Source organism: Hetaerina americana, unplaced genomic scaffold (genome assembly GCF_022747635.1).
Source record: "Hetaerina americana unplaced genomic scaffold, ioHetAmer1.1.p SCAF_67, whole genome shotgun sequence".
NCBI lineage: Eukaryota > Metazoa > Arthropoda > Insecta > Odonata > Calopterygidae > Hetaerina > Hetaerina americana.
In genome coordinates this window covers 2,186,777-2,204,074 of record NW_027287283.1, presented here as the reverse complement: position 1 = coordinate 2,204,074, position 17,298 = coordinate 2,186,777, and the positions used below count along the sequence as shown (strand labels likewise).

The window sequence follows — 17,298 nt, the reverse complement described above, 5'->3', positions numbered from 1 at the left end:
TGAATCATAATTTAACTATTCAAATTTCAATTATAAATATATAAATTTTTGCACTAACATATTAAAATTGACATATTAAAAAATAGTAATTCATCACACAATCTTTTCACTACTACATTCCAGGAAAAAGGCAATAAGACTTCAGAATAATAATTGGTGTGTGTACTTCAAAGGAAATAAGCTGGGTTGACTTTTCAATTATCTGCCTTCTTATGACCTTTAATAAGGATAAGTATTAGACTTCAGCATGAAGGTGCAATCAAATATTGTCATTAGGAAATTACACATTTAAAATGTTTACAGATGGCTAAACCTATTATCCTACAGCAATAAGATACTTTCACTCAAATGAGGAGTAAAACCCCCCCAGTTCTCCCCTAAACACGATTCCTCAATTAAAAACTATATATTTAAAAAAAACTTTTTTGAGTGGGAAAATTTTCCTTTTTTAAAATTATTTTTTTTATAAGAAATGAACAATTATAGATCATACAGATTATGATTGAAATTCAGTCTCAAACCAAAACACCAAATCCTACCTGAACAATGGACATGTTAAATTTAACCCTTTACTTGGCATTCCGAACCAAAAAAATCATAAAAATGCAGCTTTGAACCACTGGTAACATTTTCACTAAGGACCTAAGAAATTACAAAATTTCACCTTCTAAATTCATCAGATATGTCCAACTTATGAGCATCAAACAGAAGAATGATTCTATCCACCCGCTCAGCAAACCACTCCAACACTCCGGTGAAATCATACCTGCCAAATAGAAATGAGTTTCACACTTAAATACTAAGGACAGTGTAAACATGCAAAAAGTTCTGATAATGAACAAGTTAATGCAGAAATTACAAGATTCAAATATTTTTCCAACACATTTTAAAATACAAGTGCATACTAATATTTTAATAACATCATCAATGGAAATCAAGAGCTACTACTCGAAGAGACTTTGTAAAAAAATTGAAATAATTGTAAAATTAATCAAAGCATAGTTCAGACACTTGTATAAACAAACTGAGGACAAAAAATTCACCTTCCTTCTAATTAACCATATCGTTAAAAAACAAAGAATGCAAACCCGAGTAATTTGATCTCAAATGTGTTAAAAACAAATCAAAACAAGAAAGCAGAATCATTGGCTTTGAAGTTGTGCCCTATTGCTAGAGTCTAAATCTAAAACCATAATTGTGCAATCTATCTTTAAGTGGCTCCTCATTTACAGCAGCAGATAAAATTATAAACAGATAAATATGAGCATAGTTTGATAAATAATATAGTGAACGTATAAAATATGATCTTTGCAATGAAGCATTACATATGTGGTGCAATTTAATCATTCGTATGTTCTCCACAGCTGATACACTTAACATAACATTAATTGTTTAACTTCATTAAAAGCAATGATAGAAGTAAAAAATTCACCACCATGAACTGCATTGAACAAAAAAGCACTTTTGGTTCGCAACCTCATGCAATTGTATTAGATTTTTTATTTCTAATTAAATTTAACTTACTCCAATTTTTCAACTTTAGCCAACTAAAAGATTATGGGAAGGCTAACAATTACTTTACTGATTAAAGGGATAGAGGGTATTATTAATATGATTAAGTATTTGATGCATAAATTGTAATAGGTTAAACTGAGTTCTCTCCTATTGTAAAAATATACTCTATACATCTCACTAAGGATCATTCTCCTTGGCATAAAAATAAATAAGAATAATAAAAGTAGAATATGAAAATAGTGACCAGATGTTGGAGTAAAACACTGAACGTTATTGGTATCTTAACATCGTGAAGAAAAAAAAACTATCTTTAACAACATAAGTTTAAAATATGCATTGCATTCACAGAAAATCAAATAACAATGGATGAAAAACCAACATCAGCCAAAGATGTCTCATATTTTTTTTCACAGTATTTCAGCATAAAATTCTAAAAGACTACATTACATAAAAAATAAGTCCAGCAAAATAATGTTAAAGAAGAATATTCATATATTTTCAAATGCCATTTAATCATTTTAAAATTTTTGTACACCCTCTACCACTTCATTTTAATGAACCACTTAAAATTTATTATAAACACAATTGTAAATTCTGCTTTAAATAAGACTAAATGATTTCCAACATCTGGAAGTAAATGCACAAACTTGTGGAGCAAAATTAAAAAAAAATTTAACTCAGTTAAAATTATTCATGATCCGAAAAAATGTACATATTAAGTGATACCAAAGTAACAACTCAAAAGAGTAACTTCTGTTAAAACCTCTACTTCATAACAAAAATGTACCATCGTCAAACATACAGACACACACACAGAGATATATATATATATATATATATATATATATATATATATATATATATATGCTTTCGTAGACGTAACACGGAAGTGCCGAATAGTACAATACACAGTAACACACAATATAGAAACACAAAAAAAGAAGAACACTCACACGTTATTTCTTGATATTTCGACGGAAACAATCCGTCTTCCTCTGAAGATATAGAAGTAATCACTTCTATATCTTTACTTTCTATATCATTACCTCTATATCTTCAGAGGAAGACGGATTGTTTCCGTCGAAATATCAAGAAATAACGTGTGAGTGTTCTTCTTTTTTTGTGTTTCTATATTGTGTGTTACTGTGTATTATATATATATATATATATATATATATATATATATATATATATATATATAGTATATGCTTTCATAGACGTAACACGGAAGTGCCGAATAGTACAATACACAGTAACACATAATATAGAAACACAAAAAAAGAGAACACTAAATAAGTGTGAGTGTTCTCTTTTTTTGTGTTTCTATATTATGTGTTACTATATCTGTGTATATATATATATATATACACAGATATATATACATATATATATATATATATATATATATATATATATATATATATATGTGTGTATATATATATATATATATAGTACAATACACAGTAACACATAATATAGAAACACAAAAAAAGAGAACACTCACACTTATTTAGTGTTCTCTTTTTTTGTGTTTCTATATTATGTGTTACTGTGTATTGTACTATTCGGCACTTCCGTGTTACGTCTATGAAAGCATATACTATATATATATATATATATATATATATATAACACATATAACATATATATACATATATATATATATATATATGTTTACACACATATACATATACAACCACATATATACATATATATAATATATATGTGTATATATAAATATATATGTTTATATATAATTATAATTCACATTATATTTACCTCACTCGCAAGAAGTAGAATGTCATTTTTAGTTATTATTAGTGCAATAATAATTAGAATTTTTAAATCCAAGCCAATTAATTACAGATAAGCTAATAAATACATCAGCAGAAGTAGTAATGTATTACCTCATTCAATAAAACAAATAAAGGAAAATTACAGACCCGGATGACATACAGTAGCCTCTTGAAAACCAATTCAAGATTTTTCCCAAAAGTACATAGACAATGGTTCAGCAAGCCAAAAGAACTTTAAAAGGATTTTCAGCTCAACAAATTATGAGGTTAATGAGAAAAAGTAATGACGCATACTAAATGATTCTTTCTCAACATATTGCTCAAGTTTCCATGCCATAGGGAAGGTTCCTTTGCTGAATCATCGTTCGTGATGGCTCGAATGCAACAGGTAATTAGACCTTATTTTGAGAGAGAGTATCCCCTTAACTCTGACGAAATCTTTTGATAGACACTCCAGATTATGTTCACATCAGTCAGTGAAAAGAACAAAAAGAATAAGCATGAATTTACAAGTGGCAAGTTGTTCTCGACACACAATATAAAAATATCCTTCTCATTAAGAAATTTCTACACACATTAGGTAAAACAGAAGCTAAAAAAATTTTTTTAACACCACTTCATATTAGCTGCCCTACAAGCCAACCTAAAACCTCGTGTAAAATATTTAAAAAATAAACTACTATAAGATTGAACTAAGACGTAAGGGTAAAGAGGTACAGATCTACAATGATTAATGCTTTTGTATGGCATTGTGTAATACATAGAAAAATCAAAATTAAATAATGGACACTAGACATGAGTTGTGGTTATCTAATACTTCTGACGACCATGTATCTTCATTATGTTCAAGAATAAAGCTACATACTCTAAGAGTGATATTTGCCCATGGCAATTAAAAATATCTGATTTAGGAAGAAGTGACGCATGCATATATATATATATATATATATATATATATATATATATATATATATATATAGATATATGCATTTCACCAATATTAGGATCAAAACAAATAGCCAAGCTCACGTGATCTCCAGATGAATATGGTGAACCCATGATGCCAAACAATTCCTGAACACACTAAAACATTTTTTTTTTAAGGTAATCTACCGGTTAAGGTAGGTTTTTTGATGGACACAACTACCAAACAAATATTTTGTGACTACTAACAAAACACAACCCTAAATTCTACTCTACACCAGGTCCCTCCTCATCTCTGAGTACTTTCTTCCTCCTTTCATCCCGTCCAACATCCCTATCCTGTTCCTTCCCTTTCCTCTTTTACCCAACATTCTACCCTCTATCACAGTCTTCAACATCCCACTGCCGGTCAACACCCCCTTCATCCACTTTTCCTGCCTCCATAGGATTGCTCCCAACAAACCCCTCTCTTCGCCCACCATACCAAGTACTTCCTCATTTGTTTTCTTCTCTGTCCATTTCACCTTTTCCATTCTTCTCAACACCCACATTTCAAAAGCCTCCAGTCTACGTCTATCCTCCTGCTTCAATGACCACGTTTCCGCGCCGTACATAGCTACGCTCCATATCAAAGTTTTTACGAGTCTTTTCTTAACATCCTTACTCAAAGTCCCCGTCATCAACTCCCTCCTCCTCGTGAAAGCCTCTTTGCCTAGCGCAATTCTTCTCCTTACGTCCCTACTACTTTGACCGTGTTGGTCCAAAACACTACCGAGATACGTAAACTGTTCTACCTGCTCTAGTTTTTGCCCTCTTACTTTAATGTTAAGATTAGCCTTTTTCTTTCTAGAAAATCGCATAACCTTTGTTTTATTAATGTTGATTCTCATCCCATACCTGTCGCACTGAATTTCCAATTCACTAAGCAATGCTTGCAGCCCCTTGGCTGACTGACAAACTAAAGCTTGGTCATCAGCAAACCTAACTGATTTTACGAGTCCCCCGCCCACTTTCATTCCTACCTCGAGTTCTTCCCATGCCTCTTTGATCATTTCCTCTGCATACAGGTTGAACAGCAACGGTGATAATGGGCAACCCTGCCTTACACCCCTTCCTAACACTGCCCATCCTGACTCCCCGTTTCCCACCCGCACCTGAGCAGTCTGAGACATGTACAGGTTGCGGATTAGCCTCCTTTCCCTCCAATCTATTCCTATTTTCTGCAATATACTCATTAGTTTTTCCCAATTCACTCTATCAAACGCTTTTTCGAAATCTACGAAACAGGCAAATACCTCCTGGTTGTGTTCTATATTCCTCTCGATTAATAATCTCATTACTGCAATGGCATCACGCGTACCTCTCCCCTTCCTAAACCCAAACTGATCATCCCCTAAGTAATCATTTGCCCTACTCTCTATCCGTTTTTTTATGATCCTGAGAACAACCTTAGCTGCGTGGGATATCAAACTAATTGTCCTATAGTCCTCACATGACGTGGCCTTTACCTTTTTCGGAATCGGAACTAAAACTGCTCTCACAAAGTCTTCCGGCCAGATTCCCTCCTCATAAATGCTACGGATCAGCCCATATAGCCTCTTCCTCCCACATTTTCCTAAGCATTTTAAAAGTTCCACGGGAATGTTATCTACCCCCACGGCCTTATTTAGTTTCATCTCCCTTAATGCCCTTTCTATCTCATTGTCTAGTATGCCTGGACCTAAGCTGTCTTCCTCTACGTCATTTTCTTTTTCAATGTCTAACTTTGTTGGTCTGAGTTCTTTACTATACAGTTCTTCTATATACTCCTTCCATCTCTCTTGGATCTTTCCTGCGTCAACTATTACCTTACCTGCTTTATCTCTAACTATTAGCATAGCTCTTCCTTTCTTACTTCCCGATAACGATTTAACTTTGCTGTACAGCGCACCGATTTCGCCCTTCCTCTGCAGACTTTCCATATCCTCGCACTGCGTCTTCCACCATGCGTCTTTTGCCTTATTTGTTGCCCGCCTCAATTTATTGTTCAATTCTTTGTACTTCATTTTGCCTAATTCTGTATTTATATTCTTCCATTTTCGCCGCTCATCCATCTTTGTAATCATCTCATCCGTGATCCATGGTTTCCTAGTCCTTTTAGCGTTAACGGTTCCAATAGTGTCTTTTGCGGCTTTAGACAACCCTTTTTTGATCATTTCCCATTTTTCTTCGATATTAATAAGCCCTTTACCATCCTCCATTATTTTCTCTACCGCCTGTTTGTATTCCTTCCTTTTCAACCCATTTAATGCTTCTACATTCCATTTTCTAACTCGCCGCCCCTGCCTTATCTTTTTGAAACGTACGCTACATTTCATAACAACTAAATTGTGGTCTGAGTCCGCATCCGCTCCCGGAAAGCTGTGGGAATTTATCACACTATTCCTAAACCTGTGTCTAACCAGGATATAATCTAGCTGATATCTTCCTGAGTCACCTGGCATTTTCCATGTATACCTGCGTCTTTTGTGGTGTCTAAACCAAGTGTTGGTGATGACTAACCCCTGTCTCCTGCAGAACTCAACTGCTTTCTCCCCGCGGTCATTCCTCGTGCCTAAACCGTAGTCGCCCACCTCATCACCATCTCTTCCTTCGCCTACCGTCGCATTCATGTCCCCCATCACTATCAAATGTTTCCCTGCTGGAACACACGCGATCATGTCCTCTAACTGATCGTATATCTTATCGACCTCTTCTTCCTTATGGTTGCTCGGTGGCATGTATACCTGAATAATAACTAAGTTCGTCGGTTCTGCTTTTATCTCCACTAGTAGTATTCTATCCGTTACCTGCTCTATGTTGACTACGCTTCTTCCTACCTCTTCATTTAATACTATGGCAACCCCTCGTTCGCTCTCGTCCCCACCGCTGTATATTATTCTATACTTATCACTCCAGTAATCCCCGCTATCTTTCCATCTCACCTCGCATAGACCTAAAATATCTATATTTCCCCTTTCCATCTCTCGCTTAACATTCTCCAATTTCCCTGTCCTCATCATTGTCCTAACATTCCACGTTCCTATTCTAACTAATTTTGTCTTCTTCTCCTGCGTCTTCTGTCCTGCTGCTGCTGGTTTTCCCTTGCAAGGGTTTCGTGGGATGACGACCGCGGAAGCCTTGCCTCCCCCGCTGCCGGGCACGACACACGGCCGATTGGGCCGAGCCCCGTGGTTGCCAGGACTCAAAATATCTCTATTGTCCATCATATTTTTCTAGGGAATGATCATTGAGGTGGTTTCCCGTTGCCTTCCTCAATAGTGTTTTTAACGTGACACCATCACTTACTGGCCGCTCCACTGGGGTCAGATGCCATTGCAGCCGCCTCACTGAGGAACAGATGCTCCGTGGAGTACCTTTCGTCTGGCTCCTAACCTTCGACCTATCTGGCATGGGTGACCGTACCAGGAGCAATTTTTATTACTCCCGCCAGTACAGCTCTAGGGGTCATCGGAACGCACAAGCCCTTCCACCACGTCAAGGTTGTAGTCCGGGGAGGGACTAAAACATTACTCTCATAATATACTTGGATATTGTCTCAATTTATCCTTAACTCTGGGTAAATTCATATTCAATCCATGCTCTGAAATTGTGAAATACCAGTAATAAATGGATGGCAATAAAAACAACTTGTGCTCAGTGGGTGTGTTCCTCTTTCAAATGCATTGAAGTTGCAGGATAAATTGAATGAAGACATTGAAATCTCAGGATCTCCCATGAGGTATGATACATCATGGGCACACTCAATCACATCTTAGGACATGGGAAATAGCCTATGTCCTCATGTTTGCAATCTAAATCCACACACAAAAATTTGGTTACAAAAGGGCTACTGTACACTCACGCAATTTAATATTGGCAAAATATGTCCAGTTAACAGCCAATTGATGAGACAAATGTTCAAATTTATTAGTCAGACAGTAATGAACCATCAGCATGGCTAGTAAGATATATTAATGCAAATATAAGTGTGAAGTTCTTGAGATCATGCAAGGAAAATTTTGGTACATCTGCAGATGGAGTTTCATGGAAACAACCCACTCACTTAAAGGTAACATATAGCAGATGTTAGTTAGGCCGTACTTGTCTTACCCGTAGTATGAAGTATAAGTCGCCCTCCACCCAAACCTAAAATGCAAGAGTAATAGAAGTTGCTGTCTCCATCACCTTTAAACAGCAATATCCAAACGCAGCCTCTTTAGGTCACATTGGGCTTCAAGAAAACAAATTAGGGCTAAGAAACTACATACTTGTTTATGCATTCTTTTTATTGCCATCATTATTCAAACCATGTGGAAAATGAATTCGAGAAGAAGCCATGAATTGGAGTTTAAGGTTAAAAATTCATCAGAAGAAATAAAATAAATGGGTTGAAAGAATAATGAACACAAGTGGTTCCATGCCAAAAATAGGAAGATTCACTCAAAAATTCATGAATAGCCTTCAATAATTAAACATAAAAATGGCAAAATGAGGCTTCTCTCAATAATTAGCATATGCTCAAATTAAACATTCCTTTTATCAATACACGGAGTAAACAAAGGAATATTGATAGATATGACTGCAAGCAACTTTTATAGACCCTTTTTCTAGCATCTAATTTTAGAATATGACATTAATGACATTAATTTCCATAAAACTATGCAAGCAGTAAATCCCATGCAATATCAACATGTGCAGGACCAAGCAAGAAAATCTAACATTATGTTTAATACCAAACATGTCAAGAAGGTTAAATGTTAATAAAGAAATCGATAAACTCACACATGCATTAGATCTTAGTTCAATCACCTTCATGAAATAGTCTTCAAAATGTATTGCCTGAAATACCTTTAGCAGAGCAAACACTGAAGTTTAGTTCTTTACATTCTCAAATGATTTAGCAGAGGAAGGAAACTTTGAGTTTGTGCATAAAGCATGCTCTTCAATCAAACTGCCTGCAAATTTTACTCGTCACAACAGCACCGCCCAAATTATAATGACAATTTGGCCGCATGTCACAAATTCTGACGAAGCTATCTCCCGAGGCTTCTTTATATTACGTCATTCACCTCACAGGTAAAATCAACCATATTTCAGTTTCCAAAATCACTGTTGTGTTTAAAATATGAGAAGACAGCTCATTCAGTATAGTTCTCAATTTCTAAGAAAGCACTGCACAAAAATTAAATTGACACAAAATAAATCTGCCAACTACGAACTACCCACAAAAGTGGTGCATTTGCATCAGAACCAAGGAATAATTGGGGGGTGTGACAGGTTTACATATGATTTCATACAAACCCACCCTCGATCTACACGCTGCTTTTCACCAGACAAAATGCCAGGGGTGTCCACTATAGAGATATTGCGAAGGACAGGTGATTCCATGCACGAGCACTGGAATCTGTTCAGGAAGGCATTCCCAAAGCGTGAAAGAGGCTTGAATGGAAGCTTTGGGTCCACAACCAAGGCATTCCCAGGAATTATATCTCTCTGTGTTTCATCTCTGCTCATTACCACTATAAACCTTGAAAATTAACATAAAATTGCATCTAGTTAATAAAGTTCACATTTACACATTATCATGGTATTCAGATCCTAGACAAGGGTTTGAATTGCATGACAGTGACTGTAGTTGCTGATAAGACTGCAAATTTATATAGAAAACATACAAACTTTCAGAGATTCCAGTGTAAGGCTCACGGTTATGAGAGACTATGAGATGTTAGTTTAACTTCAAAAAAGATTTCAAAGAATGATGGAAGTTCCATGGAAGTCACAATTACCACACTTTCCAATAGCAGTAAATCCTTGCACTTAACTGAGACACTTCCAGAAAGCTTCCTTCCCATCTTTAGAGCAGTGCAGATTACACACAGTACACGTGGTCACTGCTCCCTGCAAAAATGTGCCAAGGAGTGCTCCAAACCAAATGTAAGCTCGCTCAGAACTAATAAACGAATTCCACACTTCCCAAAAGCAGTATGTGGAATGCATCTGACACACAACCAAGAAAACACAGCGGGGGCAAATCCAGCATCACTCAAAAGGAACTGAACAGGCACATGATCCCCGTCATTATACATAATTACTGCTTATTCAGTTTATTCACCAAGAAAAAAATAGCAAATTAGAAAGAACTAAGTTCTTCGCAAAGGAAAAAAGTAACTATGATATCGCATCCCGCCATTGAAATCACAGCATCAAACCTTTCCTGGTAACTGGAAAATTTCTAATGCTATATGCTCTTCAAAGAAAGATATGAAATAATTTTCATCCCAGTGCAAATTCAGTCGTATCATTGTAACCATTGCCATTCAGTGCATAGTATTAAGAACTAACATGGTCATGCGGCACATATTTAATTCATTTGAAATACATTACAATAGTTTTAAACAGCTACGTTACGATGGGAGGGAAGGGTTTTTAGTTAACCTGACATGAAAATGAAATATTGTATCTAATGAAAAACCGAAACACTTTTTGTACATATTTTCCATTTAAAATAAAAATCTTTCCCTTCCTGCAATTTCGAACAACAATGATCTTTCCATGAGGTACTGAATCACCATTGAGACGTTATCCCCCAGTTATTAGGAAACACAATGCTATCTCATATTATTTTGAAAGCACTAAAAAACTCGAAAAAATTGTTGACAACTTCTTGGAAATTCACTAGCTAAATTATTTATCCATAATACGTCGTTTTAAGACTTTTATGGTCATACTGGAAGTGTTTTCTGAACATGATGAAAATAAGGGGTAAAACATACCTATCCGTCGTTGGCTCCGGGCCGATACGAATACCGGGAAAATCCTTTTCCAAGAGGTATCGAATAAACGTTGTCTTCCCTGTGGAATACTGTCCAACTAACAAAATCATTGGTTTGGCATCAAAATCGGGATCGTCCAGTTGTGGAGAGTGAAAATCATGGAACTGGAAATCATGACATAAGTAAATTCACAAACATTAATAAAAACGTAATTTTCTACCAAAGTTCGGAAATGAAGGCACATTGTCTTCCTTTAAGAAGGAAATGAAGGGCACTAAATGTACTTACAAGATAATGTTGTTCTAAAGGCAACAATTTAGTCCTGTATATTTGCTTGAGCCCTTCAACAACATTGCTGTACACTTTGGAAGATTTTTTATGCTCATCTTTGGTAATCCAACTAAACATTTTGAGATTTTTTTGAGGTAAAACTTGCTAAGTAAGAGATAATTCCGTTGAGTCACTTATTCCACAGACTGGGGCGGCTTTCAGTATCCAACTCCGGAAACGCCGGAAACGATGGTGACGTCAACGATTGCTAGCAGACAACAAAGGAAGTTATGAGAAATTCCACGGCCCTCAAATACTCTATTTATCCATGAATATCGAAAAAAGCCGTAAATTGCTTTGAAAAATTTGCATGCCTCAGAAAATTGTTTTCACTGTACTTTCTTGGCATATCAAACGCAGTAATTTCTTAAAAACTAGCGGAAATGAATACATTCTCATACCACACAAAACAAGAGAACATCTACGTTTCGAGGTCGACGTGTCATCGTTGAGTGTTGTTGATGATTGTGTAAGAATAATTTGTTTGAGGATAAAAGTACACCACCGTTGTTAAATTAATTTAATTAAATATTCTGAATATTTTACGAATACTCGACGAAATATACAAGTCTATAATATCAAGGTCAGTGTCACCCAACCCAAACTCACAGCTGACGGTCTACTCTCGTTGACAATTGAGCAAGTAGGTCATTGAAATGTAAGCGGTTCACGTAATACTTAGTGATTACGTGATGGATCAATGGGGATTACACGTAGGCAGCTGCTGCACCAGTCAAATTTAAATCAGTGATTTTGAATTGCCTAAGGATGAGCATCGCGTGCTATCTGACTGACTTGCAATACTCACTGGAGGGCGAACTACATGTGTCCTCGGTAGGATGTTTCATTCTCTTTTATCCAAGTATGCCTACTTGAGTGTGATTGCACAACCTGGCTTTTTGCCGGAATTCAATGAAAATTGTGTACATCCTCGTAAAATCAAATGAAGGAAGCTTTTATCGTGAACATTTTCGCACCAAATTTAATGAAGCAACAAGTTGTTGCACTTACTGAAGTAAGAGCAAACAAGCTTACCACCGAGAGAGGGCATAATTGTGTTGTTTTAACTATTCCGGAATGATAAACCGGAAGCAGAGGATAGGAGGTCAGTGGGGGTTTGCCTTTTCATGCCCAATTCATTGTTGCGAGTCTCTTTGAATGCGTTCTGCTGGTTGATTCCGTCCATCCCCTATCCAATTTAGCCGCGCACATAATACCAGTAACTGACCACTTCCACCTATTCAGCTGTGGTAATGGTGTGGGCACATTGCCAGCGCCTTGGTCAGGATTTACAGATGCCTATGTCCTCGGCGTTGAAAGAGGCTCAAATATCACGCAACACCATTCTCGAATTGGGGCGTCTTCCTCATTAATTTCACTCAACTCATGAACTTGATATCCTGGTGACTTCTACTCTCCTTTTAAGGAAAGGTCTTATCCATCCTTCACTTTAAACGCAAGAATTGATTTATTTTGTTAATTGAATGAATATTTTAGTTATCGGTATTTGCGTTATTCTTATTGTCAATTTCATCGATCATAAATATTAAGTTATTAATTTTGGGCAAAAAATAACGAAAAAGCTTCTGCACAAGGATTATTCATTTAATCCATTGTCTCTACATATGATTTTGTATACGAAAAGTGTTCAAGGACGTTTTTTATTGTGCCCAGTGTAGTTCATGAATGGTCTCTCGAGTGTCATTCCCAGTGTCGGATTAGTTGCATTTCCCAAAGGTAGTGAGGGTTTATGCGAATAGGTTTCCAAAATTTCTAGTTTATTTCTAAATTATTTCAATTCTAATACATTTTTTTATATCGGACATTTAGGATTAAAAATGAAGCATTAATATTTCGAAAATCAAATGGCGATAAGATTATTGATTATAAACTTTTTCACATTAGCTAAATGAAAAATTAAAATAAATTGGTCCGAAGATGGGGGAAAATTTTAATATTTATTCTTTTACTGAACGGACCTAGACCCTCAATGTTGGTAGCGCAGACATAATAATTATTATTCATTATAGATTACCCATGTTAAAACCGGCCATTATTATTTGAACATTGCCACTTCCCTGATTATTCTCACATTAAATCCTCAATATTTTAAATAGTACCGAGGGTACGAAGAGAATTTTCTAATTGAATGAACAAGATTTCAACGTATTATTCCTCCAATGGAATGGTAGAATGCTATTATCACCTGAAAAACATAGGCCTTGCGGCCCGATGTCAGTGCGGTTTTATTGATACCATTGTAATGCTACTAATGTAATGATAACTAATGGCCGAGACACTTAATGAAGTGCAAAGAATAATGGGCAAAGTCTCATAAACCTAATTGTATTTTTTGTCGGTTGAACGGAAATTTACTCATTAAATTTTCATTTTGAAACTGATTGTCTGAGTCGAGACGCCTGCAACTATTTTTGGCTGCAGTCTCCATTTGAGTGGGTGCAATGAATCAATCTCTCGGAAATTGAGTCATATCTAAAAAGGTTTTGTTTCCGACGATCGATCGTCTTCAATCGCCGAAGATAGTTACTAACGCTGGTCCAAAGCAGGTTAACTCTTGGACGCCCCTGGGAACACGCTGTTTGGTTCTATGCGTGGACTTCGGCGTAAGGTCACCTCGTAACGTGATGTCAATTCACCACAGATCATCGCATGACAACGAGGCATCAATGCCTTAGGCGGTACGTAATCGAATCTACGACCTTAATGGAGCAGCCGACGGAGCAAACCACTCGCGGGACTGCTCCGTTCTCTCCGAAGGAAGATAGTCCAGTCTAGAGAGACGACTCTCTATGCTATTTGGTCCGCGGGGCAGTGAGGGATTTTTTTCGTACTGATCCCACGGGTGTTGGTTTCCCCCAAGCGGAAATGGACGAAGGCTCTTCCAGCGTTCAAAGGTGTTCGGAGCCATGCCGAACTGAACAGGTGGGAGGGGGTGAGAGGCCGGCCGTCGGATAGGTTGGCTCCAGGTTTCCAAAACATTTTGGTCCTCGTAGTCTCGTGGAGGACGGAAAAGATTTCGATTCCATGTGCGACAGTTCGCTGAAAATTCTATCGGAAGTCGCGCGATGGGCGTTTCTTAACTGTGGTGAAATCTAAGCTTTTAAAATTGACCTTAAATTCGGTAATGAGATATTTTTCCCTCGATTGTAACTGACGAAAATCCCTCTCGGGTGGCCACTCACGAGAACAGAAAGAGATTACCAATCCCACCCATTTAGGATTGTCATTTGAAAAGATGTGTTGGATGCGCTACTAATTACTCGTGTTGCGTTGTTGGTTTTTGGGCTATATTTCGGACGGGGAATCTTTATTCAAAACATTTTCCTTTCAGCCAAAATCAAGTGGTTCGACAGGGCTATCACCCAGGACTGAGGAGGGCGGGGTTGGGGGTGGGATCGAGGTAATTCGTCCAGCTGGGGCGGTGATTTTTATCTCAGCAGCGATAAGTGGCAGGTCTCATAGAAACCTTTTCAGAATGTTGCATTTGATTTTTCCGTCAGGGCACCGTAAACGAGGTGTCTTGATTTTTTTTCTTTTACATTTTATTTCTCTTTTCGTCCAAGTATGTTTCATGTATATTTTACGCTTTTTTGCGGCGTATTAAAGGTCAAACACACGGCATATGTTCTAACAACGTCGTCATTACCACTTCTCCAAGTAACTATCTCATGGGTTATAAATATCCTGGTTTAAACAGCATTTTGAGAAAACCGGATTTACTTGTTCATCAATGAGTGTCAATGTGAGTAAAGGAATGAGTGATAATGAATCGTGCGAGATAAATTAGTCACTCGAATTTAAGCATCGTGAATTTCACGGGACTTATTATTTACAAATTTCTTTAAAAGTTGGGAATAATAATTGCCCGTTAATAAGTCGTTTAAACTTGAAAATATTTAGAAAACACGCACCCGCGTAATTAGGCGATGGCAACATGAGAGGATTAGTATGGCAATCAAAATTAAGCACGCGCCCATTGACTGAAAGAGAGTTTTTAGACATCCCCGACATTTCCATAATGCCACAATTCGTAATTTTGGACAATACGTTTTCGTACAACATTATTCAGTAGAGACGTATGGACATTTAAGTCTAGAATAAATTTCAGGTTTACTGAAAGTCTATACATTTTCGGGAGATCCTGTCCTGGCCGGGTGAAACTAACATGCGATATTTCCCCGTGCTGCCTGCTGTGTCGATTGAAGTTTTGATGCTCCAATACCAAACATATATGTAATCTAAGATTAACTTTGGTCTCCATAGCCTTCCCTCGAACTTTTTATCCGGATGATCCTCTGATTAGCGGAGGTTATATACTAGGCTACCGTGCCGCCTCCAGTTAAATTTATGATCCCATTAATGTTCGCAGTGCATCAGTTTCATTGTGACTGGTGTTCGCCGTATTGCTTCCCAGGAGAGCAAGGCGTAAAGACCCGCGTATTAGAATTTATTGTTGTTTTATGGGATATCTCCATTACTGGAATTTCCCATTATTTACGTTGAACAAAACACATGTAATAATGACAATGCTTTTACATAGCTAATAATGAATTGTTATAGTTGAGTCAACAACAGCTTACCGTTGATACGTAAAACTGAAAATGTTGACATGTCGCATCGCATTAACGTAATTGCATAGCGGTGACCGTTCACAGAAATGTTCGAATGAAAAATTTGCCCAATTAATGTCGGTCAGGAATTATAACTAACCATATTTAATGTCAAATCTAACTATATAATATTTCAGAATAGGTCTCCATGGATATCAGGGTTGAAATAAAACACGTATGGTCTTCATCGAATCACTGGCAATAGGTCAACAGCATATCGCTAACTGAATACTAATTCAATATCAATTCAAACATAATATTAATGAACTCCTCATAAGTATACTGAAATGAAATTATTAACTTAGAAATTCCACATACTTTATTTAAAAACACAACCCAGGTTTCGAAACGTCATCATGTGGTGGTCCTCATAGAAACGAACTTGGTATATATACGAGCGGGGAAAAGGAGGGGGTTGGTCAGAGAGGGAGGGGTCAAAAGGTTCAAATGTAGCTGGGAGAAAAAAAGAATTACATCTTTCGGTGTCAAACGTTGACTTGGAAGAGTGGTAGGTCTAGGAGTGGGAGGGATACAAAATTGCGTTAGCAAGTTCATCCTTGAAACGGACGCATTTTAAAATTTCCAACTGCTCCAAAGTTTAGTGATTAGATCTTCTGGATAGCCATTGTTAACTGTTATCGTTTTAAGATCTGGTGCTCTCCCGGCTTATTTGCTCGATGAAGTTTTCTCGGATCTTCCACCGGGTCAGGGGCTTCATATGTGCCGACATTCCGATGCCCGAATCGTGCATCGTCCTCAGGGTAGATGCAGGGTCTACCCTGAGGACGATGCACGCGTCGGGCATCGAAATGTCGGCCTATATGAAACCGCTGACTCGGTGGAAGAGCCTAGAAAACTTCATCATGCTATCGTTTGAATTACATTAAGATCCTTTTTTATATTGGATTATGACATGGTAATTCGTAAGTAATTAGTCAGTGAGTAGTTGACATAGTAACCTCATAAGTAATTCAAACATAATTATATGTATTATAATGTTCGTAGATGTAGAAATACTACTGGATTAACAACCACTAGTGCTTTAAATTTGCATTAGCATATCTAACATGCCTAACATATTACTCTGGATAACTTTGTTAAATGGAGTAGTCATATAACAATGATGCATGCATGTAAATAGGACATTACTTAGTCCAAATTCAGTAACCGTCGCTAATTTTGTATGTCTTTTGAGAACGGCATTACGATGCGCTCGCTACCCCCGCCACACGCCCTTGCGGCGGCTTGCAAGGTATTAAGTAGATGTAGATGTATGGGGAGTTATCTTCCTGATCCATAGATTTTAGT

At 36.9% G+C, this 17,298-nt stretch overlaps 1 protein-coding gene across 1 annotated transcript in view; it reads right to left on the bottom strand.

Moving 5' to 3' along the window:
* Past1 (putative achaete scute target 1) overlaps positions 1 to 11,564 on the bottom strand; it is a 47,067-nt gene extending 35,503 nt beyond the window's left edge. The window contains exons 1-4 of the mRNA XM_071594692.1: positions 11,318 to 11,564; positions 11,030 to 11,193; positions 9,562 to 9,783; positions 665 to 766 (exon numbers count right to left, since the gene is read on the bottom strand). Of these exons, the coding sequence (XP_071450793.1) occupies positions 665 to 766; positions 9,562 to 9,783; positions 11,030 to 11,193; positions 11,318 to 11,437 (608 nt within the window). The 5' untranslated portion in view covers positions 11,438 to 11,564. The remainder of the gene's footprint in view (positions 1 to 664; positions 767 to 9,561; positions 9,784 to 11,029; positions 11,194 to 11,317) is intronic.
* Between the last annotated feature and the right edge of the window lie 5,734 nt (positions 11,565 to 17,298).